Source organism: Salvia splendens, chromosome 5 (genome assembly GCF_004379255.2).
Source record: "Salvia splendens isolate huo1 chromosome 5, SspV2, whole genome shotgun sequence".
NCBI classification, from domain to species: Eukaryota; Viridiplantae; Streptophyta; class Magnoliopsida; order Lamiales; family Lamiaceae; genus Salvia; species Salvia splendens.
In genome coordinates this window covers 31570419-31598015 of record NC_056036.1, presented here as the reverse complement: position 1 = coordinate 31598015, position 27597 = coordinate 31570419, and the positions used below count along the sequence as shown (strand labels likewise).

At 36.5% G+C, this 27597-nt stretch overlaps 2 protein-coding genes and 2 long non-coding RNA genes across 4 annotated transcripts; 2 read left to right on the top strand and 2 right to left on the bottom strand.

The window, feature by feature from the left end:
• Positions 1 to 4701: 4701 nt before the first annotated feature.
• Positions 4702 to 6600, bottom strand: LOC121802161. The gene is made up of 2 exons (XR_006050743.1): positions 5506 to 6600; positions 4702 to 4862 (listed from the first exon to the last, which is right to left on the bottom strand). It is a non-coding gene; the product is annotated as an uncharacterized LOC121802161 (long non-coding RNA).
• Positions 6601 to 10813: 4213 nt separating this feature from the next.
• Positions 10814 to 12712, bottom strand: LOC121805387. The gene is made up of 2 exons (XR_006051471.1): positions 11618 to 12712; positions 10814 to 10974 (listed from the first exon to the last, which is right to left on the bottom strand). It is a non-coding gene; the product is annotated as an uncharacterized LOC121805387 (long non-coding RNA).
• A 939-nt stretch (positions 12713 to 13651) lies between these two features.
• Positions 13652 to 27109, top strand: LOC121805385 (zinc finger MYM-type protein 1-like). The gene is made up of 2 exons (XM_042205213.1): positions 13652 to 13678; positions 24675 to 27109. Exon 2 carries the CDS (start codon positions 24679 to 24681, stop codon positions 26002 to 26004), a length of 1326 nt encoding a protein of 441 aa, XP_042061147.1. The 5' UTR covers positions 13652 to 13678; positions 24675 to 24678; the 3' UTR covers positions 26005 to 27109.
• Positions 26023 to 26589, top strand: LOC121804112. The gene has a single exon (XM_042203652.1). It carries the CDS (start codon positions 26023 to 26025, stop codon positions 26587 to 26589), a length of 567 nt encoding a protein of 188 aa, XP_042059586.1.
• Positions 27110 to 27597: the final 488 nt, after the last annotated feature.

Genomic DNA, 27597 nt, shown 5'->3' with positions numbered 1-27597 from the left:
CTGTAGCTGCAATTTTCTCTCTTCTTCGCAGGATTGGGGTCTCATGTTGATCTCCTTGACCGCCCAATATGCTCGGTGTTCTACTCCCACGGGCAAGTGGCACATTTTGCCAAACACAAGCCTGTAGGGTGACATCCCAATAGGCGTCTTGTATGCTGTCTTGTAAGCCCATAGTGTATCTCCAAGCCTCTTACTCCAGTCCTTCCTAGACGGATTAACCGTCTTCTCCAGTATCACCTTTATCTCCCTGTTGGAGACCTCCGCTTGCCCATTTGATTGAGGATGGTACGGTGTGGAAAGGCGGTGGTGAACTCCGTATTTTCTCATTAGAGCTTCAATAGTCCGGTTACGGAAATGCGTCCCATTGTCAGATATTATAGCTCTGGGCACTCCGTACCTGTTAAAGATGTTAGCTCTAAGAAATTTCGCTACCTCTTTAGCTTCACAAGATGTGGTCGCCTTGGCCTCTATCCATTACGAAACATAATCAACTGCCACAAGTATGTATGTATTCCCGTATGAAGACGGAAATGAACCCATGAAGTCCATCCCCCAGACATCGAAGATCACACAGACAATCACTGGGACTTGCGGCATTTCGTCTCTACTGGAGATTCCCCTGTCTGTTGGCACCTCTCACAGTTCTGACAAAACTCGAAAGCATCCTTATGCAATGTAGGCTAGTAAAAACCACTATCTAGCACTTTCCTTGCAGTTTTCCTAGGTCCAAAATGACCTCCACAAGCTAGGGCATGGCAATGATTCAGCACATCCCTCTGTTCCCACTCTGGGATACACCTCCGGATTACCTGGTCAGCTCCCATTCTCCACAAATACGGGTCGTCCCAGAAATAATACATGGCTTCGCTCTTGAGCTTCATCTTCTGGGCCCGGGAAATTTCCTGCGAACTGGGCACCTCTCCAGTGACCAAGTAATTTGCCAGGTCTGCGAACCATGGCTCATCGTTTAGATGACATTTTCCCTTCTCAGAATCTCCTGGACCTGTTAACGCCATGATCTTTTCCCAACTGATAGGTCTAGGAAATTCCCCTAAATAGTACAGATGCTCCTTTGGAAACGCATCAGGTATAGCTTCGTCGGTCTCACCTTGAAAAATACGACTCAGGTGGTCAGCCACCTTGTTCTCAGTCCCTTTCTTGTCTTTAACCTCCCAATCAAATTCTTGTAAAAGTAACACCCAACGGATTAACCTCGGTTTAGACTCATTCTTTGCTAGCAGGTACTTAATAGCTGCGTGGTCTGTGAAAACGATCACCTTCGACCCCAGCAAGTACGGGCGAAACTTCTCAAATGAGTACACTACCGCCAGCATCTCCTTTTCAGTGGTGTCGTAGTTCTTCTGGGCTTGATTGAGCGTTTTCGAAGCATAGAAAATCACGTAGCTTTTCCCATCCACTCTTTGACCTAGCACTGCTCCCACTGTGTAGTCACTTGCGTCGCACATTATTTCAAACGGCAAACTCCAATCTGGTGCTCTAATAATGGGAGCAGAAACTAATCTATCCTTCAACAACTGAAAAGCTTTCTTGTACTCCTCATCGAATACAAAGTCAACATCGTTATGCAACAAGTGAGTGAGTGGTTGAGCAATCCTTGCGAAATCCTTTATAAACCTTCTATAGAATCCTGCGTGCCCTAGGAATCCTCTCACTTCTTTCTGATTCGTCGGGTAAGGCAGTTTTGAGATAACATCGATTTTTGCTTGATCTACCTGTATGCCTCTTTCTGATACCACATGCCCTAGGACAATTCCCTCAGGGACCATAAAGTGGCATTTCTCGAAATTCAAAACCAAATGCTTTTCCTGGCACCTCCTCAGCACTACATCCAAACTTGCCAAACATGAGTCAAATGAATTCCCGTACACAGTGAAGTCGTCCATAAAAATCTCGATGCAATCCTCCAGGAGGTCCGAGAAGATACTCATTATACACCGCTGAAAGTGCCTGGCGCATTGCACAGACCAAACGAAATTCTTCTGTAAGCATACGTTCCAAAGGGACACGTGAAAGTTGTCTTCTCCTGGTCCTCGGGATCCACGTAGATTTGAAAATACCCACTATATCCGTCCAGGAAACAAAAATATTGCTTGCCCGCCAACCTCTCCAACATCTGGTCAATGAAAGGTAACGGGAAGTGATCCTTCTTAGTAGCCTCGTTCAGCTTTCGGTAGTCAATACACATCCTCCACCCAGTAACAAGTCGAGTGGGGACCAACTCATTCTTATCGTTCTTGACCACCTGTATTCCCGACTTCTTTGGTACCATATGTACTGGACTAACCCATTCACTGTCTGGTATGGAATAAATGATTCCTAGGGATAGTAGCTTTAATACTTCCTTCAGCACCTCTTCCCCCCATGTTCGGATTCAACTTGCGTTGCGGGTCCCTACAGGCTTTTGCTCCTTCTTCTAGCCTAATATGATGCATGCACAGATCTGGACTGATTCCTACCAAGTCAGATAGTGTCCACCCAATAGCCTTCTTGTTTCTCCGAATTACCTTCAACAATTCCTCTTCTTGTCCCTCGGTCAAGCTGCTGTTAATAATCACCGGGAAATTTTCATTCTCCTCTAGATACGCATACTTGAGCCCAGGTGGAAGTGTTTTCAACCCTTTCTTGGGGACATCCTTTTCCTGGGGTAAGGGATTTTTCTCTGTCGACTCAGTTGTTATTCCCTTCGTAGACTCAGTAGAAATTTCCATGCTCGCCACATAAGGTGTCCTCCTTGATCTAGCTAGCTCCGGGTTCGTGCAGAATTCCAGAATCGCTTCAGCTAGTTCCTCATCTGATAACTCACTCGTCTTCATGGCTTCACACCAACTGGCTACTTCTCTATCAATGGCCTGACTTATCTCGGAATTCTCGATCTGTACCTGCATTAATTCGGTCTCAAGATACTCCTGGACCAAGGGGTTAATAACATATATAGCATGCAAATTTTCAACGTCAAGAGGTGTCTTCATCGCCTCATCGATGCTGAATGTATATTTCTCCCCATTGTAATCAAGGCAGATGGTGCCATCAAAGACATCAATGATAGTCTTAGCGGTACGTAGGAAAGGTCTCCCTAAAAGTACTCCGCTAGACTCTGCAGACTCACTATCACTCATTTTAATTTGCTCTCTTCCCGAACTAGTTTGCTCTGGTTGTCTTCTCTACTAATTAATTTCCGTGACTTGGTTATAAACTTTGTAAATTCGTTAACGTGATATAGTATCACGATGTTGTTGACCCAAAAGGGTAGTTCCTTGTTATTCTTCTTTCTCAAATCCACTTGAGCCCAATCATTTTCAGTCTTACTATATTGGAGTAGCCATCTGGTGAGACCTTAAACCATTTAATTTGACCCTTTGTGATTTCAGACATACTTATTGACAAGCTATTTGTTTTACATGAGTACTCTCATTTTCTGAATTCAAATATGACTGTTGTCTCTTGATTTGAGCTTTTCTGCAAGCTCTATGTTAAAGCTGGCACATTGCTTCTCCCTTGACAAGTTTCCTCTTGTTGCCCTCTTTATTAGTTAGTTTCCCTGAACTGCTTATAAACTCTAAAAATTTCGTTGATATGATCTTCTATCTAGTGTTGTTGAGCAAATTTCAATTGTTTGTTTTTCCCATTCTTTTCAAATCCATTTATAACCAACCATCTCAGGTCTTCTTGTTATCATCTGGGGATACTTGAAACTTTTCTACTTGACTGTTCATTTTGATTATATCATTGACAACATATTATTGACATCTACATTCTATTCATCATACTCTCACTTTCGCAATTTATTTCTTCTGGCAAGCTCTTCCCACAATAAAATTTTCAAGCTCTATGGGTAAAGCTCAAGCCCTTTGAAGTTGTATCTTTTCTTTTCTGGGGGTGAGCATAATGAGCCCAATTGAGCCTAGTCTTCGCATTTCACAAAAAAAACCTTTGTTGCAAGCAACTGGTGAGAGTTTGTGGTGAACCAAATACTCACGTAATTGAAATAATTATAATCGTTTTGTTTTCATGGTTACCTTGGAGCCTACACAAAGCAAGAACGATTCGAATATTTCTTTTGGAATCCCAAATTCAGTTCCTATCAAAGTTTAAACGGCTAGATCAACTCTATTTTTTTTCCTCGCGTGAGACCCTATGAAATTCTGAGGGAAGTTGGCCCAGTAGCATATAGCTTGGCATTACCACCCAACTTTGGGAACGTACACAACGTATTCCACGTCTCCCAACTTCGAAGGTACGTGTTCGACCATAAACATGTGATTCGCCACGAAGAAGTCGCTTTATAGCCTGACCTGAGTTACGAAGAAAAGCCGGTAGAAATACTAGATCGAAAGGTGCAGCAGCTTCGGAATAAGTCGATTACTACAGTAAAGATTTTGTGGAAACACCACGAACATGAAGAGGCAACATGGGAGCCGGAAGAGAAAATGAAGGAAAAATATCCCGAGCTTTTGTCTAACTACTTCCTAAATTTCGGGACAAAATTTCTTTTAAGAGGGGTAGTATGTAACGACCCGCTAAGCCGATATTATTATAAACTATATTATTATTAGCTTAATTATTTATATAATTGACTTTTATGCAATTTAAATCCGAGCTACGATAGATTGACGTCATTGTTTGTTTTGACGATAGGAAAGTGAATAAAACACGTAAATAAATATATTACACTTGTATGAATATAATAAATTTAAATGAATAAATAAATAAGACCCAAAAATTTAAAATTTTAATGTCCGGTACATCCCACAAAAGTCCAACAAAATTTAATTTATACATCCTACGTTCTAAGAAAATCGGGTGCTTCAACGCGGACAACCACGAACTTGAACCGATTATACCTACACCAAATTAAGAAAACGAATAAATAAATAATCAATTAATAAAAAAATAATAATAAAAAAATATATATTAATAAATAAAAAGGAATGCAGATCCCTTGGGCTCATTTTTTTTCAGACACAACATTAAATGGTGCATTTAATTAGAGAAGGAAATCATTCTCCAGATAAAGAAGAATATTTGAGATAGGATTATGTCAGGCCACTTGCTTTTCCTCACACCTAAATATCATCACCGCCTCACCCTTCCACCGCCTCATCCTTTCACCAAAGTTTATTCATCTTAAAAAAAAAGGACAACAGATGATCCATTCCCTTCCCTATCACTGCAACGAGCCGCAACAAGAATTCAGGGAGATCTTTTCTTTTGAAAACCACGGCAGACTTCGAAGGGTGTCAAATTCCTAGATCAATCCTAACTGTGAAATTGAAATTTTCCAACTTCAAGAACCTCCATTTTCAGCCTTGTGAACTCCACAACGTCCTACTCACGGAGGTATATCTTTTACTCGATTCTAAAGCATGAACTTTTAGCAATTGTTTCACAGCATATCATAATCCACTTTCCCCACACACACAATTATTTGAGCATAATCGATCGAACACCCACTGCGAAAGAAAATAATTTGTAAAAGGGACTTACCTTGCGGGGTGGTTCGGATTGGTTTCGGGACGAATCGGGGGCTGCGGTGATGTTTCGGGGCTGCACGACCACCGACGGAGCAGGGGCGAACAAACAGCCCGACTCTGTGCAGCGGCAGCAGCAGCAGCGGCTGACTTTAGACAGCCGAGACGGTGGCTGGACGACGGCCACCAGCAGCGACGGTGTGCGGCGGAAGATCGGGAGGAGGAGGATCCGCGGCGACGTGAGCTGGAGACAAGAGAGAGAGGAGCGAGAGAGGAAAGAAATGATGGAGGGAACACGCCGGCGGTGGAGCGACGGCGACGACGACGCCGGCGGGATGGCTGGTCGACGGAAATTCTGATTTGGGAGAGGGATTCTTCCTATTGTGCAATTGGGGAAGAAGAGTGAATAGAGATTAAGAGAGAGGGGAGACCGATGGCGATAAGTGTGGGGGAGTATATGGGCTGATATTATGGGCTGATTTAATCCTAGAATTGGGGCTACTGTTTTTTTTTTCTAATTAATAGTTGGGCTAATTTAATTAGTGTTGGGACAATTTCTAATTTGGTGCAAATATTGTGGGCTAGTACTATTTAATATACAGTGGGCTAGAATAATTTAATTACTGGGCCAAGATTCATCAAAGAGCAAGACGAATTGTTTGACTGGATGGAATTAATTTCTAAGGGATTTTGGACGGAAGAATAAAATGGTTAAGAATATAAAATAATTTGTTATGATCCAAGTTGCTATAGTTTTTATAGAATAATTAGTAAGGTATAGAACACTAATTTTAGTTTGACCGATAATTAAATAAATCTTTGAGTTGATAATTAAATTAATTGTGGGGAATTATTTAATTAATTCTCAGAATAAATCGATGTACAAATGATTTAACCCAAGTTTCGAAATAAATGTATTTGCGAGGGGAAATACTTGCGATAATTTAATTGTGCACTTTTATAATTTTTGAGATTTTTGTTCGATATTGTGATGGAAAATACGAGGAGCTACCGGAGGAATTATGGGCGTAAGCGGCCGACCGGCATCGCCCCGCGACGCCTCGGGCGGCCACTAAGGAAATGGAAAGAAAGAGGGAGACGATGTTCTCAAGTCACATAAATAATTAAGATTAATAAAGAAGTGCTATTACTTAAATTTCTCAATTTAATTAATATGCAAGTTTCTAAAATTCTTCTGACGGTGAACAAATGATAAAAGAAATAAAGTAGGAGCATGCATTCCTATAAGTATGTGAATTTCTCGAGTCTTATTAGTACGTTATTTGTTTTCAAAAGGCTATCTCCGTGAGTTAAGGGTGGAGTCAGGAAAATTCAAGTTAAGGGGTTTTAAGCAGTCGAGGTGAGCTTTCTTATACTAAAATACAAATCGTATTTTATGAAAACACGAACACATGTTCATGATTTTTTTTAAAGATGTTGTCCTGCCATAAATGTTTTGTGTATGATGCCTATCTGTTTGGCTAAGGCCAAGTGAATTATGAATGATGATATAAGTCGAATTCGGGTCCCAATGAGGGTGGTGTCCCCGCTCGGACTAGTGTACACAAGCTACCTCTGACATGTTGGGCAGAGCAGGTGACCGAGGAAGGTGGCCACCTTCCCGGCACAAGGATACCTCTGACATATTGGGCAGAGAAGGTGACCGTGGAAGGTGGCCACCTTCCCGGCACATGTATGTAAGGTGACCGTGTGAGAACACCATCTCAACGGCACAATGTGATCAGATATGGCTAAGTACAGGAAAAAGGGACTGCAGTCCAATGTGATATTTTTAGTAAGCTCGGGTCTTTTCAACAACACTCCGAGTGTTACTATGATGATGGCTTGACAATATGTTCAAATGTATATGTGTAATTTTCGGCAATGTGTTCACTGAGTACTTTTTATACTCAGCCCTGCATATATTTCTAAATGTGCAGGTTGAGCAGCGAAGTGGTGGAGGAAGTGCTATTGAGACAAGACATTTAATTCAGTCAGATTTTGACTCTCGGAGGTTCATGTCTTCATACATGGAACCGCGTTCATTTGCTTCCGTTGTGCATCTTAAAATACTCAGGTCTAATTTTGTTCAAAACTCTGATTTTATTTCAAGCTATTCCCATTTGTTTCGAGCTATGGTCGATTTTTGTTTTCCCCTTTCTTCCCCGTTTCTTTAATCCTCCCCTAGTCGCGATCAACCGTGTTTTCTATCCTTAGAAAATGCGGTCGTGACAGAGTGGTATCAGAGCATTCTTTCTAGCTCTGAACCCGAGAGTCTTCTTTGAAAATCTTTGGTCTAGCCTTGTTCCACTAGACTGTCTAATCGATGAAAATGCTTGTAGCACCCCCACCAATCGCGCTCAACGAGGAAAAAGGTAACTTGTTCTTTTTCAAAAGAAAGTCAAGATGTTTGAAAGTTTGAAATGGAGAAATAACTCATGCAGTTAATTTGAGTGAACAGATGAAAATACTGAGTTTAAAGAAAGAGTTGGTGTTTCTTGATTTGGTAGCGTGCTTAAAGAAAGAGTTAGTATGTCTTTTCTTGGCTAAAGATTGTGAATGTATGAATAAAAGAAGTAACTTTCTTGAATGGAGAAAGGTACTGAAATATGAAAGTATAAAGTATATAAGTCTGGAACTAATTGTTGAAAGGATGTCTCTTTTTGAGTTGGTAAAATGATATCGCTTTTTGAGTAGTTTTTGAATCATGTTGCTAGAATGGGGAAATCAAAATTTCCAAGAACTTAGAATACTTAGTTATGCGTTCCTTCTAGAACACAATATGAACTCGAACTTAGAAGTACAGTATGAACATTTCTCGCTTTCCCGAGCGACGATAAGAAAGTACACGATAAGAAAGAAGTTTCGTCACGAGAAAAGTAATCCAACATAGAACAAAACAATGTTTTCTACGTCCCAATGACATGAATAATCTGGGTTAGCCATTGTCTTTCTTGACAATCCAATCACTCCAAAGGATCATACCTTTGATCCAACTAAGCGATGAACACATACATGGCAAGAGAATATGATTACAATGTAAACAAAGAATCTAGCTTTACAATAATAAGTAAACAGAAACGGCGTGTTACGAGGATGACAGTTCTGACGAACCGAGAGTACCAAGAAGTCATAATCTCCACATATGGTCATCTGACGTGATCGTAAGGTGAAAGTAGCTTGTGACGAAAGTTTCCCATAACTCATTTACCATCCTCTATAAGGAATTAAACAAGGGAGTATCACCATTGTAGTTAACCAAGAAGATTCATCAGCAACGCTTACTTGGATTCCCATGAATTTTATTTTCTCGTACCCCCTTGATCAAAATACTTTTTGTTGAATTAAGATATTAAATGCCTTCTTTTGCAAGGTAATGTGCCATTATTTTCCCTCTTCTATGTCAAGGTTATGAATCACTTCCAGTTTTGAGCTTGCTCCCTCATGTTTTCTGATAACCTCCAGTGACTACGGTCCTTCTTTACTCGTTCTGTATAAAAGCAATACTTTGACTCTCTGAATTCTTGCCACCAAATTTCTATACTAGGAGCTGTTTTATTTATAGCCTTCATAATGAACATGTTTCCCTAAACTATTGTCTCTTCAATGATAATATATTCTTCAAAGATCATTAGTAGATCTTTAGTGTTTTCAAATGTGCTTGCTGACACTCATTAATTTATAAAGAATAGTCACTTCTTCTTAATCCCACTATAATTATTCCATCATGCTTTGAGCTCTTTAGCAACTCCAAGTCTAAAGTAATTTGCTCTCTTCCCGAACTAGTTTGCTCTGGTTGTCTTCTCTACTAATTAATTTCCGTGACTTGGTTATAAACTTTGTAAATTCGTTAACGTGATATAGTATCACGATGTTGTTGACCCAAAAGGGTAGTTCCTTGTTATTCTTCTTTCTCAAATCCACTTGAGCCCAATCATTTTCAGTCTTACTATATTGGAGTAGCCATCTGGTGAGACCTTAAACCATTTAATTTGACCCTTTGTGATTTCAGACATACTTATTGACAAGCTATTTGTTTTACATGAGTACTCTCATTTTCTGAATTCAAATATGACTGTTGTCTCTTGATTTGAGCTTTTCTGCAAGCTCTATGTTAAAGCTGGCACATTGCTTCTCCCTTGACAAGTTTCCTCTTGTTGCCCTCTTTATTAGTTAGTTTCCCTGAACTGCTTATAAACTCTAAAAATTTCGTTGATATGATCTTCTATCTAGTGTTGTTGAGCAAATTTCAATTGTTTGTTTTTCCCATTCTTTTCAAATCCATTTATAACCAACCATCTCAGGTCTTCTTGTTATCATCTGGGGATACTTGAAACTTTTCTACTTGACTGTTCATTTTGATTATATCATTGACAACATATTATTGACATCTACATTCTATTCATCATACTCTCACTTTCGCAATTTATTTCTTCTGGCAAGCTCTTCCCACAATAAAATTTTCAAGCTCTATGGGTAAAGCTCAAGCCCTTTGAAGTTGTATCTTTTCTTTTCTGGGGGTGAGCATAATGAGCCCAATTGAGCCTAGTCTTCGCATTTCACAAAAAAAACCTTTGTTGCAAGCAACTGGTGAGAGTTTGTGGTGAACCAAATACTCACGTAATTGAAATAATTATAATCGTTTTGTTTTCATGGTTACCTTGGAGCCTACACAAAGCAAGAACGATTCGAATATTTCTTTTGGAATCCCAAATTCAGTTCCTATCAAAGTTTAAACGGCTAGATCAACTCTATTTTTTTTCCTCGCGTGAGACCCTATGAAATTCTGAGGGAAGTTGGCCCAGTAGCATATAGCTTGGCATTACCACCCAACTTTGGGAACGTACACAACGTATTCCACGTCTCCCAACTTCGAAGGTACGTGTTCGACCATAAACATGTGATTCGCCACGAAGAAGTCGCTTTATAGCCTGACCTGAGTTACGAAGAAAAGCCGGTAGAAATACTAGATCGAAAGGTGCAGCAGCTTCGGAATAAGTCGATTACTACAGTAAAGATTTTGTGGAAACACCACGAACATGAAGAGGCAACATGGGAGCCGGAAGAGAAAATGAAGGAAAAATATCCCGAGCTTTTGTCTAACTACTTCCTAAATTTCGGGACAAAATTTCTTTTAAGAGGGGTAGTATGTAACGACCCGCTAAGCCGATATTATTATAAACTATATTATTATTAGCTTGATTATTTATATAATTGACTTTTATGCAATTTAAATCCGAGCTACGATAGATTGACGTCATTGTTTGTTTTGACGATAGGAAAGTGAATAAAACACGTAAATAAATATATTACACTTGTATGAATATAATAAATTTAAATGAATAAATAAATAAGACCCAAAAATTTAAAATTTTAATGTCCGGTACATCCCACAAAAGTCCAACAAAATTTAATTTATACATCCTACGTTCTAAGAAAATCGGGTGCTTCAACGCGGACAACCACGAACTTGAACCGATTATACCTACACCAAATTAAGAAAACGAATAAATAAATAATCAATTAATAAAAAAATAATAATAAAAAAATATATATTAATAAATAAAAAGGAATGCAGATCCCTTGGGCTCATTTTTTTTCAGACACAACATTAAATGGTGCATTTAATTAGAGAAGGAAATCATTCTCCAGATAAAGAAGAATATTTGAGATAGGATTATGTCAGGCCACTTGCTTTTCCTCACACCTAAATATCATCACCGCCTCACCCTTCCACCGCCTCATCCTTTCACCAAAGTTTATTCATCTTAAAAAAAAAGGACAACAGATGATCCATTCCCTTCCCTATCACTGCAACGAGCCGCAACAAGAATTCAGGGAGATCTTTTCTTTTGAAAACCACGGCAGACTTCGAAGGGTGTCAAATTCCTAGATCAATCCTAACTGTGAAATTGAAATTTTCCAACTTCAAGAACCTCCATTTTCAGCCTTGTGAACTCCACAACGTCCTACTCACGGAGGTATATCTTTTACTCGATTCTAAAGCATGAACTTTTAGCAATTGTTTCACAGCATATCATAATCCACTTTCCCCACACACACAATTATTTGAGCATAATCGATCGAACACCCACTGCGAAAGAAAATAATTTGTAAAAGGGACTTACCTTGCGGGGTGGTTCGGATTGGTTTCGGGACGAATCGGGGGCTGCGGTGATGTTTCGGGGCTGCACGACCACCGACGGAGCAGGGGCGAACAAACAGCCCGACTCTGTGCAGCGGCAGCAGCAGCAGCGGCTGACTTTAGACAGCCGAGACGGTGGCTGGACGACGGCCACCAGCAGCGACGGTGTGCGGCGGAAGATCGGGAGGAGGAGGATCCGCGGCGACGTGAGCTGGAGACAAGAGAGAGAGGAGCGAGAGAGGAAAGAAATGATGGAGGGAACACGCCGGCGGTGGAGCGACGGCGACGACGACGCCGGCGGGATGGCTGGTCGACGGAAATTCTGATTTGGGAGAGGGATTCTTCCTATTGTGCAATTGGGGAAGAAGAGTGAATAGAGATTAAGAGAGAGGGGAGACCGATGGCGATAAGTGTGGGGGAGTATATGGGCTGATATTATGGGCTGATTTAATCCTAGAATTGGGGCTACTGTTTTTTTTTTCTAATTAATAGTTGGGCTAATTTAATTAGTGTTGGGACAATTTCTAATTTGGTGCAAATATTGTGGGCTAGTACTATGGAATATACAGTGGGCTAGAATAATTTAATTACTGGGCCAAGATTCATCAAAGAGCAAGACGAATTGTTTGACTGGATGGAATTAATTTCTAAGGGATTTTGGACGGAAGAATAAAATGGTTAAGAATATAAAATAATTTGTTATGATCCAAGTTGCTATAGTTTTTATAGAATAATTAGTAAGGTATAGAACACTAATTTTAGTTTGACCGATAATTAAATAAATCTTTGAGTTGATAATTAAATTAATTGTGGGGAATTATTTAATTAATTCTCAGAATAAATCGATGTACAAATGATTTAACCCAAGTTTCGAAATAAATGTATTTGCGAGGGGAAATACTTGCGATAATTTAATTGTGCACTTTTATAATTTTTGAGATTTTTGTTCGATATTGTGATGGAAAATACGAGGAGCTACCGGAGGAATTATGGGCGTAAGCGGCCGACCGGCATCGCCCCGCGACGCCTCGGGCGGCCACTAAGGAAATGGAAAGAAAGAGGGAGACGATGTTCTCAAGTCACATAAATAATTAAGATTAATAAAGAAGTGCTATTACTTAAATTTCTCAATTTAATTAATATGCAAGTTTCTAAAATTCTTCTGACGGTGAACAAATGATAAAAGAAATAAAGTAGGAGCATGCATTCCTATAAGTATGTGAATTTCTCGAGTCTTATTAGTACGTTATTTGTTTTCAAAAGGCTATCTCCGTGAGTTAAGGGTGGAGTCAGGAAAATTCAAGTTAAGGGGTTTTAAGCAGTCGAGGTGAGCTTTCTTATACTAAAATACAAATCGTATTTTATGAAAACACGAACACATGTTCATGATTTTTTTTAAAGATGTTGTCCTGCCATAAATGTTTTGTGTATGATGCCTATCTGTTTGGCTAAGGCCAAGTGAATTATGAATGATGATATAAGTCGAATTCGGGTCCCAATGAGGGTGGTGTCCCCGCTCGGACTAGTGTACACAAGCTACCTCTGACATGTTGGGCAGAGCAGGTGACCGAGGAAGGTGGCCACCTTCCCGGCACAAGGATACCTCTGACATATTGGGCAGAGAAGGTGACCGTGGAAGGTGGCCACCTTCCCGGCACATGTATGTAAGGTGACCGTGTGAGAACACCATCTCAACGGCACAATGTGATCAGATATGGCTAAGTACAGGAAAAAGGGACTGCAGTCCAATGTGATATTTTTAGTAAGCTCGGGTCTTTTCAACAACACTCCGAGTGTTACTATGATGATGGCTTGACAATATGTTCAAATGTATATGTGTAATTTTCGGCAATGTGTTCACTGAGTACTTTTTATACTCAGCCCTGCATATATTTCTAAATGTGCAGGTTGAGCAGCGAAGTGGTGGAGGAAGTGCTATTGAGACAAGACATTTAATTCAGTCAGATTTTGACTCTCGGAGGTTCATGTCTTCATACATGGAACCGCGTTCATTTGCTTCCGTTGTGCATCTTAAAATACTCAGGTCTAATTTTGTTCAAAACTCTGATTTTATTTCAAGCTATTCCCATTTGTTTCGAGCTATGGTCGATTTTTGTTTTCCCCTTTCTTCCCCGTTTCTTTAATCCTCCCCTAGTCGCGATCAACCGTGTTTTCTATCCTTAGAAAATGCGGTCGTGACACGAGAACTCTCCAGTTTCCTCCCCTACTGCCTCGTTCTCCAACTCCGGCTCTGAATTGAGGAAGAATGGTTCAGTTGACCTAGGCAAGGATCTCTCCAAGTCTCGTGCCTTAAGGTCATCCTTGAGCAAGGAATTATCGCCCTCCAAGTTCCTGTTGCCTTCCTTGGGATCTGTCGCTTCCTTCGTTCTTACCACTGGCCCCTCATATCCTTTCCCGGATCTCAAGGTAATATGACTTATATTCGCTCTATCAGGTGGCCTTACTGAGGCGGAAATCTTTCCTTCATTCCCCCTCATATCACTCAAAGAGGTGGCTATCTGGGATAATTGCTTTGCTAGCATATCCATTGCTGCCTTTTGCTCCTGTTGAGCGTCTTGAAGCTTGTGCACTACGTCATTGTTCGATTGCAGGTTGTTTTGCATATGTTGCTGAGAACTGACGAGGTCGTGCACCATATCATCGATACTCTTTGGTGGCTTTGGTGGCTGACTGGGCCCTGGCCCTATACTCAGAGTCGGTCCACTCACTTGATTCTGACGAGCGTTTCCTTGACCTCCTGAAGAGTTGTTGTACTGATTTCCTGGACCTTGGTAATTGTTTTGAAAATTCCTTTGGTGCGGTGGTACATAAGAGTTCCCTTGATTGTTCTGATTTCTGTTTCCCCAGCTCGAGTGGTCTCCTTGGTTCTGATTGATCCAGTTGCCCTGCTCCTCTTGGTTCCTTCCTGACCAGTTACCTTGTCTCTCGGGCTGAGGTGCAAACTGCTGATTCTGTTGTGGTGCTGGCTGGTTCTGTTCGTTGTCGGTCCATCTGAAATTTGGATGGTTTCTCCAAGGTGCATCTCTCTCTCTCCCTGAATCCCAGCTCCCATCGGGATTCCAACTTCCCATTGCATTTACTTGGGCCTGATAATCTCTTTCCTGGGTCCCGTAATATTGCTGAATTTGATTATCTCCTGGACCAGGAGATTTCTCCTTCCATTGTGAAGCTAGTGGAATTGTCTTTTCAATCGCGTTCAAAAGAGCCTTCTCGAGCCTGTCAATCCTTGCTTCTACTTTATCATCTTCTTGCTCTCTTATGGCATTCACCGACCCTCTCCTCACTGCATTCCTAGGGTTATCGTACGCCTTCTTAGCGTCGATCAACTTCCCCAGGATTTCTCTTGCTTCACTTCCCCTCTTTCTTGTGAAATTCCCCCCACTCGAGGAATTCATTAAGTCCTTCGACTCAGGAGTCGCCCTTCATAAAACAGAGAGTAGGTCTCTGCCTCTATCATTCAGTGATTCGGGCATGCATCCAACAACCCCTTGAATCTCGACCAATACTGACTCAAAGATTCGTCGTAATCTTGCTTACACTATAATATTTCTTTTTTCAGTGCATTCGTCTTGTTGGATGGGAAGAAATAATCTAAGAATTCTAACTTGAAATCCCTCCCTGTGCGGATAGAATCCAGGGGCAACCTCAATAACCACGTGTTGGCTTCCCCCTTCAAGGCAAACGGAATTGCACGTAGGCGATAATCCTCCTCTGTTGCATCATTCGGCCTCTTCTAAATACCACACAACTTACTGAATTCATTTAAGAACTCGTACGGACACTCATTTCTACGCCCAGAGAACGTTGGCAAGATGCCGAGTACGTTTGTCTTGATCTCAATAGTCCTCTGGCGTGGATTCATCACTATAGCTTGAGCTGGTTCTCCATCTAAATGGGCGGTTAACGAACCGATCTCTGGATCTGGTTCTACTACTTGCGCCATGACTACTTCTTTGTTTCTGACTTTGTTTCCGACTCTGGTGGTGACTTGGGATCCTCCCTTCTGGATGAACTCCAATCCTCTTCACTTTCCGAATCGAACGGAAATGGATCTCCTGTAGACAACCCTGATCTGGTGGTGACCGTGGATGCTATATCTTTGATCTGCCAAATAAATCTATCGTCCCTCCACCTAGATGAGTTACTCTAGAATCCAGTCCGCGAGCCTCTGCTCATAAACCGAAAATAAAAGAAAAAAAATCAAAACTATGTACGCCAAAAACCTCTAAAAACAATCACAAAATACGTCATCCATCCCCGGCAACGGCGCCATTTGAAGTGCAGCAAGTAATGTATAAGAGCGAGTGTGTTTTCAGTAAAAATGCGATGTGCTACGCTGGGTCGAGATACCAAGACCTATGAATCCACTAGATCACTTGGTCTAGGAACTCAAGGGAACACGGAATACTCTGTCGTTGTACACACTAACCTCCCCTTCAAAGATCCCTCAATCCGAATACTATGGATTAGTATAGAGAAGCAGGGGTCGATCCCACGAAGATGGATACGTAAGAAAGCATTTAGAGACTCTTGACTAAGGCGGCTGCTGCCACGCAAACAGGGTTGAGATATAACTACTACTAGACCTAGGCAGGAAATGTAAACACTAGACCTAGAAAGCTGTAAACATGCTGAGACCAAACATCATCAAGACTTCGATATATTAAATTCACTTCCTAGACCGTGTAAACGACTACCTAATTTAGCTAGACAAGAAACAACTAACAGTGGGGACCATGACCCAGAAATAGCGAGTACGGCAGAAAAGCTGCAAATAACTGACTGAGAAAATAACTAACAACGGCATGCTTTTCTTCAACGGATTTAAACACGAAGATGGAGTAAGCAGAGCACATACCCAGATTCGAACAGAATGTAAAAGTTTGGTCGTTGGAAACTTACGACAAGCCGGAAATAACGCAGATCTACATATACTAGACGAAGCGAAATGAAAACTCGAAGACTAGACATTAAAATAAACCAACTCTGCTCAGATCTCAAGTCGAACGCTTAATCCACTTCGGATCCAAGCAATCCGAAACCAACAACAACTAGATTCCACTCCATAACTTCCGATCTAACAGATCTACTCCGATCAACTCCGAATTTAAACGTTTCCACAATCAAGCTACAAAACTAAATTCAAACCTCCGATTCATTCACCAACAAACTCCGATCACTCCGATCCAGCCCCTACTCTGCTCAGTTTTCGTAAACAATTGCGAAACGCATCCAAAACAAGTAAGCTAGCTCAAACTCCAGAAAATTACAATGGCAAAAAACAGAAATCAACATTATCGACATAATAGAAAATTAAACTTGCATAAAACACGGGAATAGTCGATAAAACAGAATGCCGAGCTTCGAACAGCGAAGCTCGGTGGAAACCACAAAATGCGAGAAATTAAACGGGAACTTGTTTCTTCGCCCTCAACAGGACGGTGTTACACCACAGCTTGAAAATACGAGAAAGCAGAAAGTGAACCCAAGTGCGAAACCCCCTGAATTTCCCTCGAAGAACCCAAGTGTATAGAAAAGTGAACTAGCTGCAGACTGTTAGTGAGGTCTCCACCTCAGAAGATCCCTCCAGAATGCATGCAACCTTCCTTTTATAGACACGGACATAATCTTCTAGAACCTTCGTAGAAATCTCCATTCTATCCTTCAGTTCTGAGATTTACTCCGTCTTGCAATTTCTTTCACAATGTTCACTTATTCGCCAGTTTCCTCGGGCGTGTGATTGCCTCCTTCTTTTCCTGGACCTGGCGAATTTCCTCTATACACACTTAAACCATGCATGAGGACCAGTTTCCTCGGGCGTGTGATTGCCTCCTTCTTTTCCTGGACCTGGCGAATTTCCTCTATACACCTAGCTTAAAACATGTGTTAGACCCAGCAAATTCACGAATTTATCCCCTAGACCTATGCATGAAATTAGCCTTATCAGATAGTTTTAGATTTTTGGATGATAAAATGATATTTTTGCATCATAAAATGATAGTTTGAGGGGATAAAATGATAGTTTCAAATGATAAAATGATACTTTTGTTTAATAATGATAGTTTTCGATTTTTGGATGATAAAATGATACTTTTGCATCATAAAATGATACTTTAAAGGGATAAAATGATACTTTTGTTTAATAATGATAGTTTTGGATTTTCCTGTTTTTATTCTTTTCTCCAATTTTCTTTTTTCTTTTTTGTTCTTTTGTAAATTTAATTTTTATTTCACAATTTCTTTTGTTAAATTTTTATTTCACAGTTTCTTTTGTTAAATTTTTATTTCACAGTTTCTTTCGTTAACTCAAATGTCTCATATTTTTTTATTTTAATTGGTTTAGTTGACCAAACATTTATATATACAAATAGACATAGAGGGGTGCGTTTAATAATGATAGTTTTAGATTTTTGCACGATAAAATGATACTTTTGCATCATAAAATAATAGTTTGAGGGGATAAAATGATAGTTTCAAATGATAAAATGATACTTTTGTTTAATAATGACAGTTTTAGATTTTTGGATGATAAAATGATACTTTTTGCATCATAAAATGATACTTTGAGGGGATAAAATGATAGTTTCAAATGATAAAATGATACTTGCGTTTAATAATGATAGTTTTAGATTTTTGGATGATAAAATGATACTTTTGCATCATAAAATGATAGTTTGAGGGGATAAAATAATAGTTTCAAATGATAAAATGATACTTTTATTTAATAATGATAGTTTTATATTTTTGGATGATAAAATGATACTTTTTGCATCATAAAATGATACTTTGAGGGGATAAAATGATAGTTTCAAATGATAAAATGATACTTTCGTTTAATAATGATAGTTTTAGATTTTTGGATGATAAAATGATACTTTTGCATCATCAAATGATAGTTTGAGGGGATAAAATGATAGTTTCAAATGATAAAATTATACTTTTGTTTAATAATGATAGTTTTAGATTTTTGGATGATAAAAATGATATTTTTTTCATCATAAAATGATACTTTGAGGGGTTAAAATGATAGTTTCAAATGATTAAATGATACTTTTGTTTAATAATGATAGTTTTAGATTTTTGGATGATAAAATGATACTTTTTGCATCATAAAATGATACTTTGAGGGGATAAAATGATAGTTTCAAATGATAAAATGATACTTTCGTTTAATAATGATAGTTTTAGATTTTTGGATGATAAAATGATACTTTTGCATCATAAAATGATAGTTTGAGGGGATAAAATGATAGTTTCAAATGATAAAATGATACTTTTGTTTTATAATGATAGTTTTAGATTTTTGGATGATAAAATGATACATTTTGCATCATAAAATGATACTTTGAGGGGATAAAATGATAGTTTCAAATGATAAAATGATACTTTTATTTAATAATGATAGTTTTAGATTTTTGGATGATAAAATGATACTTTGAGGGGATAAAATGATAGTTTAAAATGATAAAATGATACTTGCGTTTAATAATGATAGTTTAGATTTTTGAATGCTAAAATGATACTTTTGCATTATAAAATGATAGTTTGAGGGGATAAAATGATAGTTTCAAATGACAAAATGATACTATTGTTTAATAATGATAGTTTTCGATTTTTGGATGGTAAAATGATACTTTTTGCATCAGAAAATGGTACTTTGAGGGGATAAAATGATAGTTTCAAATGATAATATGATACTTTTGTTTAATAATGATAGTTTTAGATTTTTGGATGACAAAATGATACTTTTTGCATCATAAAATGATACTTTGAGGGGGATAAAATGATAGTTTCAACTGATAAAATGATACTTTTGCTTAATAATGATAGTTTTAGATTTTTGGACGATAAAATGATACTTTTGCATCATAAAATGATAGTTTGCGCGGATAAAATGATAGTTTCAAATGATAAAATGATACTTTTGTTTAATAATGATAGTTTTAGATTTTTTGATGATAAAATGATACTTGTTGCATCAGAAAATGATACTTTGAGGGGATAAAATGATAGTTACAAATGATAAAATGATACTTTTGTTTAATAATGATAGTTTTAGATTTTTGGATGATAAAATGATACTTTTTGCATGATAAAATGATACTTTGAGGGGATAAAATGATAGTTTCAAATGATAAAATGATACTTTTGTTAAATAATGATAGTTTTAGATTTTTGGATGATAAAATGATACTTTTTGCATCATAAAATGATACTTTGAGGGGATAAAATGATAGTTTCAAATGATAAAATGATACTTGCGTTTAATAATGATAGTTTTAGATTTTTGGATGATAAAATGATACTTTTGCATCATAAAATGATAGTTTGAGGGGATAAAATGATAGTTTCAAATGATAAAATGATACTTTTGTTTAATAATGATAGTTTTAGATTTTTGAATGATAAAATGATACTTTTGCATCATAAAATAATACTTTGAGGGGATAAAATGATAGTTACAAATGATAAAATGATACTTTTGTTTAATAATGATAGTTTTAGATTTTTGGATGATAAAATGATACTTTGAGGGGATAAAATGATAGTTTAAAATGAAAAAATAATACTTTTGTTTAATAATGATAGTTTTAGATTTTTGGATGATAAAATGATACTTTTGCATCATAAAATGATAGTTTGAGGGGATAAAATGATAGTTTCAAATGATAAAATGATACTTTTGTTTAATAATGATAGTTTTAGATTTTTTGATGATAAAATGATAATTTTGCATCATAAAATGATTGTTTGAGGGGATAAAATGATAGTTTCAAATGATAAAATGATACTTTTGTTTAATAATGATAGTTTTAGATTTTTTGATGATAAAATGATACTTTTTGCATCAGAAAATGATACTTTGAGGGGATAAAATGATAGTTTCAAATGATAAAATGATAATTTTGTTTAATAATGATAGTTTTAGATTTTTGGATGATAAAATGATACATTTTGCATCATAAAATGATACTTTGAGGGGATAAAATGATAGTTTCAAATGATAAAATGATACTTTTATTTAATAATGATAGTTTTAGATTTTTGGATGATAAAATGATACTTTGAGGGGATAAAATGATAGTTTAAAATGATAAAATGATACTTGCGTTTAATAATGATAGTTTAGATTTTTGAATGCTAAAATGATACTTTTGCATCATAAAATGATAGTTTGAGGGGATAAAATGATAGTTTCAAATGATAAAATGATACTATTGTTTAATAATGATAGATTTCGATTTTTGGATGATAAAATGATACTTTTTGCATCAGAAAATGGTACTTTGAGGGGATAAAATGATAGTTTCAAATGATAATATGATACTTTTGTTTAATAATGATAGTTTTAGATTTTTGGATGATAAAATGATACTTTTTGCATCATAAAATGATACTTTGAGTGGATAAAATGATATTTTCAAATGATAAAATGATACTTTTGCTTAATAATGATAGTTTTAGATTTTTGGACGATAAAATGATACTTTTGCATCATAAAATGATAGTTTGAGCGGATAAAATGATAGTTTCAAATGATAAAATGATACTTTTGTTTAATAATGATAGTTTTAGATTTTTTGATGATAAAATGATACTTGTTGCATCAGAAAATGATACTTTGAGGGGATAAAATGATAGTTACAAATGATAAAATGATACTTTTGTTTAATAATGATAGTTTTAGATTTTTGAATGATAAAATGATACTTTTTGCATGATAAAATGATACTTTGAGGGGATAAAATGATAGTTTCAAATGATAAAATGATACTTTTGTTAAATAATGATAGTTTTAGATTTTTGGATGATAAAATGATACTTTTTGCATCATAAAATGATACTTTGAGGGGATAAAATGATAGTTTCAAATGATAAAATGATACTTGCGTTTAATAATGATAGTTTTAGATTTTTGGATGATAAAATGATACTTTTGCATCATAAAATGATAGTTTGAGGGGATAAAATGATAGTTTCAAATGATAAAATGATACTTTTGTTTAATAATGATAGTTTTAGATTTTTGAATGATAAAATGATACTTTTGCATCATAAAATAATAATTTGAGGGGATAAAATGATAGTTACAAATGATAAAATGATACTTTTGTTTAATAATGATAGTTTTAGATTTTTGGATGATAAAATGATACTTTGATGGGATAAAATGATAGTTTAAAATGAAAAAATGATACTTTTATTTAATAATGATAGTTTTAGATTTTTGGATGATAAAATGATACTTTTGCATCATAAAATGATAGTTTGAGGGGATAAAATGATAGTTTCAAATGATAAAATGATACTTTTGTTTAATAATGATAGTTTTAGATTTTTTGATGATAAAATGATACTTTTTGCATCAGAAAATGATACTTTGAGGGGATAAAATGATAGTTTCAAATGATAAAATGATAATTTTGTTTAATAATGATAGTTTTAGATTTTTGGATGATAAAATGATACTTTTTGCATCATAAAATGATACTTTGAGGGGATAAAATGATAGTTTCAAATGATAAAATGATACTTTTGTTTAATAATGATAGTTTTAGATTTTTGGATGATAAAATGATACTTTTTGCATCAGAAAATGATACTTTGAGGGGATAAAATGATAGTTTCAAATGATAAAATGACACTTTTGTTTAATAATGATAGTTTTAGATTTTTGGATGATAAAATGATACTTTTGCATCATAAAATGATAGTTTGAGGGGATAAAATGATAGTTTCAAATGATAAAATGATAGTTTCGAGCGGTGGTGGGAGGGGACGCCGCTGACGTTTGTAGAGACGGTGACGTTCAACTGCGCGGATTTGAGGATCGGATTCTTCTGCGGCGACCACGGCGACGAGGAGCCTTTCGACGGCGTGCTGGGGACGCTGGCGCAGGCGTTCGCGCCGCTGGTGGGGCGGCTACACATCGACGGGAGAGGAGAATTGAATTTTCCACTTTGGGGGTGTTCCTTTTTAAAAGTACAATAGAGAGAGACTCAATTGGGGAAGAAATGAGAGAGAGAAGACATAATACCGATTTACTCCCTCTGTCCGCGAATAGGAATCCCATTTCTTTCAGATACGAGTTTTAAGAAATGTTAAGAAAAATGGGTGAAATAAAGTTAATGGAATATGTGTCTCACTTGTATATATTAGTTTAAAATGACACGTGATTAGAATGAGTTAGTGGAATGTGAGATCTCTTTAGCATTTATAGTAATTATGAACCGGGACTCCTATTCGCGGACGGATCAAAATGGCAAAACGAGACTCCTATTCGCGTACAGAGGGAGTAAATATTAAGTTGCTTATAATAGTTAAGGATATAACTTGGGAGTTAATAATCACACTTAAAGATTGTAATTGTGTCAAAATCGCGTTTAAAGACGTTGACTGTTATAATTTAATGGAACCGTTAGTTTTGGACTGATTGTGATCTAAGTTGAAATGTTTGGGATACAAAAATTTAAACATAATGTCTAAGACCTAAATTAGGCCTCTCAAATTGGCTACCCGTGGATACCCGATCCCGAAATTCCCAAAATCCAATACCCGATACCCGACCCGAATTTGATTTCGGGTACCCGGATACCCGAGTTGGGTATCCAGTCCCAAAAAATCGGGTACCCAATCCCGATTGTGATTTTGATTTTTTGATTTTTTATTTTTGGAAATTAACTACAAACTTTTAGAATTTATTTAATATACTTTAATTCAAATTTAATACAAAGTTGAAGTAGTATTCAAGAGAAAATAACTACAAACTTTTAGAAATACAAAATTCTTGTAGTAGTTCGAATTTAAGAGAAAATAACTACAAACTTTTAGGAATACAAAATTCTTGTAGTAGTTCGAATTTAAAAGAAAATAACTACAAACTTTGAAAAATACAAAATTCATAATTTATTAGTAGATATTAACATCTTTCATCCATCTACAATAAGTCAATAACCATAAAAATTCATAAGTTCAAACATTTATCCCTTATAAACATCACAATTCAATAATTCATAAGAATCAAGATTTAACAATAACATCATCAAAGATTTAAAATTGAAAATATCACAAGTCAATGAAATTAAAATGTAATTAAAAAATTAAATTACATATCTTATACGCTAACTATTAAATATTAATTAAAATGTAGTTAAGAAACTGAATCACATTTAATTATAATAAAAATATAATTTATTAATTTTAGAAAACAAATCGTATAATTCAGGTATACCCGAACAGATATCGGGTAATCCGATACCCGATAATCCAAAATTCTCACTACTCGATCCCGATCCGATACCCGAAAAGTCGGGTTTCGGGTATCCAATTATCTAACTTTTTCGGGTTTGGATATCGGGTATCCAATACCCGATTTCCACTTTGACCGTGTTAGGATACCCGATATCCATTTTGACCGACCTAACACAAATACTCTATAATTTATTGACATACTATGTGTTTAAGCATCGTCAAATCAGACTCTTGTTATATTCTTTTGATTTTTATGGTGCATGCTGTCAGCAGTGATCAGGGGCGGAGGGAGGGTAGGGCCAGGGGGGTCCATGGTCCCCCCACTAATTCTTAAAAACTTAGGGGTATTTTAGTAATTTCACAATAATTATAATTTATAATAAATATAATATTAGAGATAGGTTTCAACAAAATATATATGAATCGTGCCTCTTAATTTAGCATATTCATTCTGCCGTTCCAATCCAAGTCTGAATTTAGCGTATTCATTCTGCCGTTCCAAGTCTGAAATCTGGTAAACTAGAACTAAGTATATTCAAAACTCAAATATAATTCAATTAATTTTTCTACATAGGTTGTTTTTTTGTTTGGCTGCAATAATAATTCAAAGGGGGAGAAAGAAGATAGCTTATGTAATTCAATGGCTACAGTGGTTCTGTAGTTGGAATTTTATAACTCAAATTCTTTATTTGATGTGTGTGTTAATAGTTTTGCATACAGAAAATATCAAATATTTTGAACTTAATCAGTGTTGACTATTTTTGTAGGTATATGGATCGTTATTTCAAGAAACTTTCTTCTGTTGATTCTTCATCAGTTGAACCTTCACTTCTTCAACCTCAAGAATTATCGAATGAAGATAAAAGTAAGGTTGATTTAGAGAATCTTCCAAGTGATCCAGGAGAACGACCTGATATAATGAGTTATCCATCAAATTTAATAGAACAAGTTCGCAGAGCTTACTTACTTAAAGGTCTGTGTCAACCACGTAATCATGATTTTCGTCCTACAGTAGATGGAAATCGAAAACGTAAATTTGTCTCACATTGGTTTGATGAATTTAAGGATTGGTTGGAATATAGTGTTACAAAGGAAGCAGCTTTTTGTTTATATTGCTATCTTTTTTCAAGACTCCACGGAAATGGACAAGATGCTTTTGTATCAGGGGGATTTACGGTCTGGCGCAAGAAAGAAAGATTAAGAGATCATGTTGGAAACCATAAAAGTGCTCATAACAGGTGCAGATTAGCATGTGAGGATTTGATGAATCAAGCCCAACACATTGAGGTCTCTTTGGCAAAACAATCAACACAGTCTAAGCTTGACTACCGCCTGCGATTAAATGCAACGATTATTTCTCTTCGTTATCTTATAATGCAAGGATTGCCTTTCCGCGGTCATGATGAGTCAGAAGAATCATTAAATCAAGGTAATTTTCTTGAGTTCTTGAAAGTTATTTCTTCTTGCAATGAAGAGATAGCTAGTGTTGTGCCAAAAAATGCTCCAGACCATCTCAAACTTACATCACCAGATATTCAGAGAGATATTATAAATGCATTTGCTGTTGAGACAACGAAAGCTATTGTACATGATATGAGAAGTGAATTTTTCTCCATATTAGTTGATGAGTGTCGAGATGTATCTGTCAAAGAGCAAATGGGTGTTGTGGTGCGATATGTGGACAAGAATGAATGTGTTATAGAACGTTTTCTTGGTGTTGTTCATGTTAGTGATACAACTGCAACCTCACTTGAGAAAGCACTTGATTATTTGTTATCTACTTATGATTTAAGTATATCTAGTTTGAGAGGTCAAGGATATGATGGCGCAAGCAACATGAGAGGAGAATTCAATGGGTTGAAGAGTTTGATACTCAAGAGAAATTCCAGTGCTTATTATGTACATTGCTTTGCTCATCAGCTTCAGCTCACGATTGTTGATGTTGCTAAAAAACATAAAATTGTCGGATCTTTTTATAATTCTATCTCTCGTTTGTGTAATACTGTTGGAGGTTCTTGTAAGCGCAGAGATATACTTCGGGAGAAACAGAGAGAGAATATTATTAAAGAGATTGCAAGTGATGAAATAAGCACATGAAGAGGACTAAATCAAGAAATGTCATTGAAGCGACCTGGAGATACTCGTTGGAGTTCACATTACGGTACTCTTGTCAACTTGATACATTTATATTCTTCTATTGTTGATGTTCTTGAGTATGTTGGGGAGAATGGTCATGACGATTCAATAAGGGCTGAAGCTGATGATGTGCTAGAAATTATAAATAGTTTTGAGTTTGTCTTTGTGTTACATCTTATGAAGCAAATCTTGGGAAACACACATGAACTCTCCCAAGTGCTACAAAAGAAAGATCAAGACATCGTTAATGCGATGAATCTTGTCAAGGTAGCAAAATCACGTCTGCAAATAATGAGGGAAAAAGATTGGGATGTATTGCTTGCTGATGTTTCTAAGTTTTGTAGCAAATATGAACTGGATGTGCTTGACATGGAAGATGAGTTTGTAGCTCGAAAAAAAGGAAGACGTAGAGCTGAGAAAATGAAGAATCTCCACTATTATCGAGTTGAGCCCTTTTGTTCTGTTATTGACTTGCAAGCTCAAGAGTTGAACCAACGTTTTGATGAAGTCAACACAGACTTAGTTTTTATGCATGTCATGTTTTGATCCTAGGGATTTATTTTCTGCATTTGATTTGGAGAAGCTGCTTCGTCTTGCACGGTATTATCCTTCTGAATTTTCTGAAGTTGCTTTGTCCGAGTTTAAAAGTCAACTTGAGAACTTTATTTTCGATGTGCGCATAGATGAAAAGTTTTCACAAATATCAGGAATCAGTGGTCTTGCTCAAAAGATGGTTTCTACAAGGAAACATGAAGTTTTTCCAATGGTTTATTCATTAGTTAAGTTGTCATTGATCTTACCAGTTGCCACTGCATCAGTAGAAAGAGCCTTTTCAGCAATGAAGATCATCAAGACTTCTCTACGTAATAGCATGGGAGACCAACTATTGAATGATTGCTTAGTTCCTTACATCGAAAAGGATGTGTTTGTTAAAGTTACCAATGAAACTATTATGCAGCGGTTTCAGAAGATGAAGAATAGAAGACAAATGTTATGATGTGATTGCATTTGACTTTTACATTTTGAACCTTATAATTTAATTTATGTAATTTTTTTTTAAGTTTAATTTTGGACCCCCCATTATGAAATCTCTGGCTCCGCCACTGGCAGTGATTACAAAAATTAATTTGTGGTAATAATGATATAATAATCTAAAAGTCACCTACACGTATTTCTGTCTACCGCTTAAATATTTTGAGGTATTTTGAAGTAGTATATGAGTATGTAGTATGGAGTAGTAAGAAATATTTGCAAATAGTATTGATAGTGCATGATACCAATTTTCATGTAAAGTTAAAATAGTATTGATAGTGCATGATACCAATTTATGTAGATATATAGACAAAATATGATGGATGTAATAAAGAGAAGAATAAAATTAAATAAAAACTATTTTTAATAGATTGATTATAATGATAATAATATGACTCAGTTATGATCATCTATACATATAAAAAAGACGAATTTTAGCCTTATTTTTGAATACTTATAAGTTTTGGGCATGAATTTAAATATTTATAAATTTTGAAATGCCTTTCTTCATAAAATTGATGA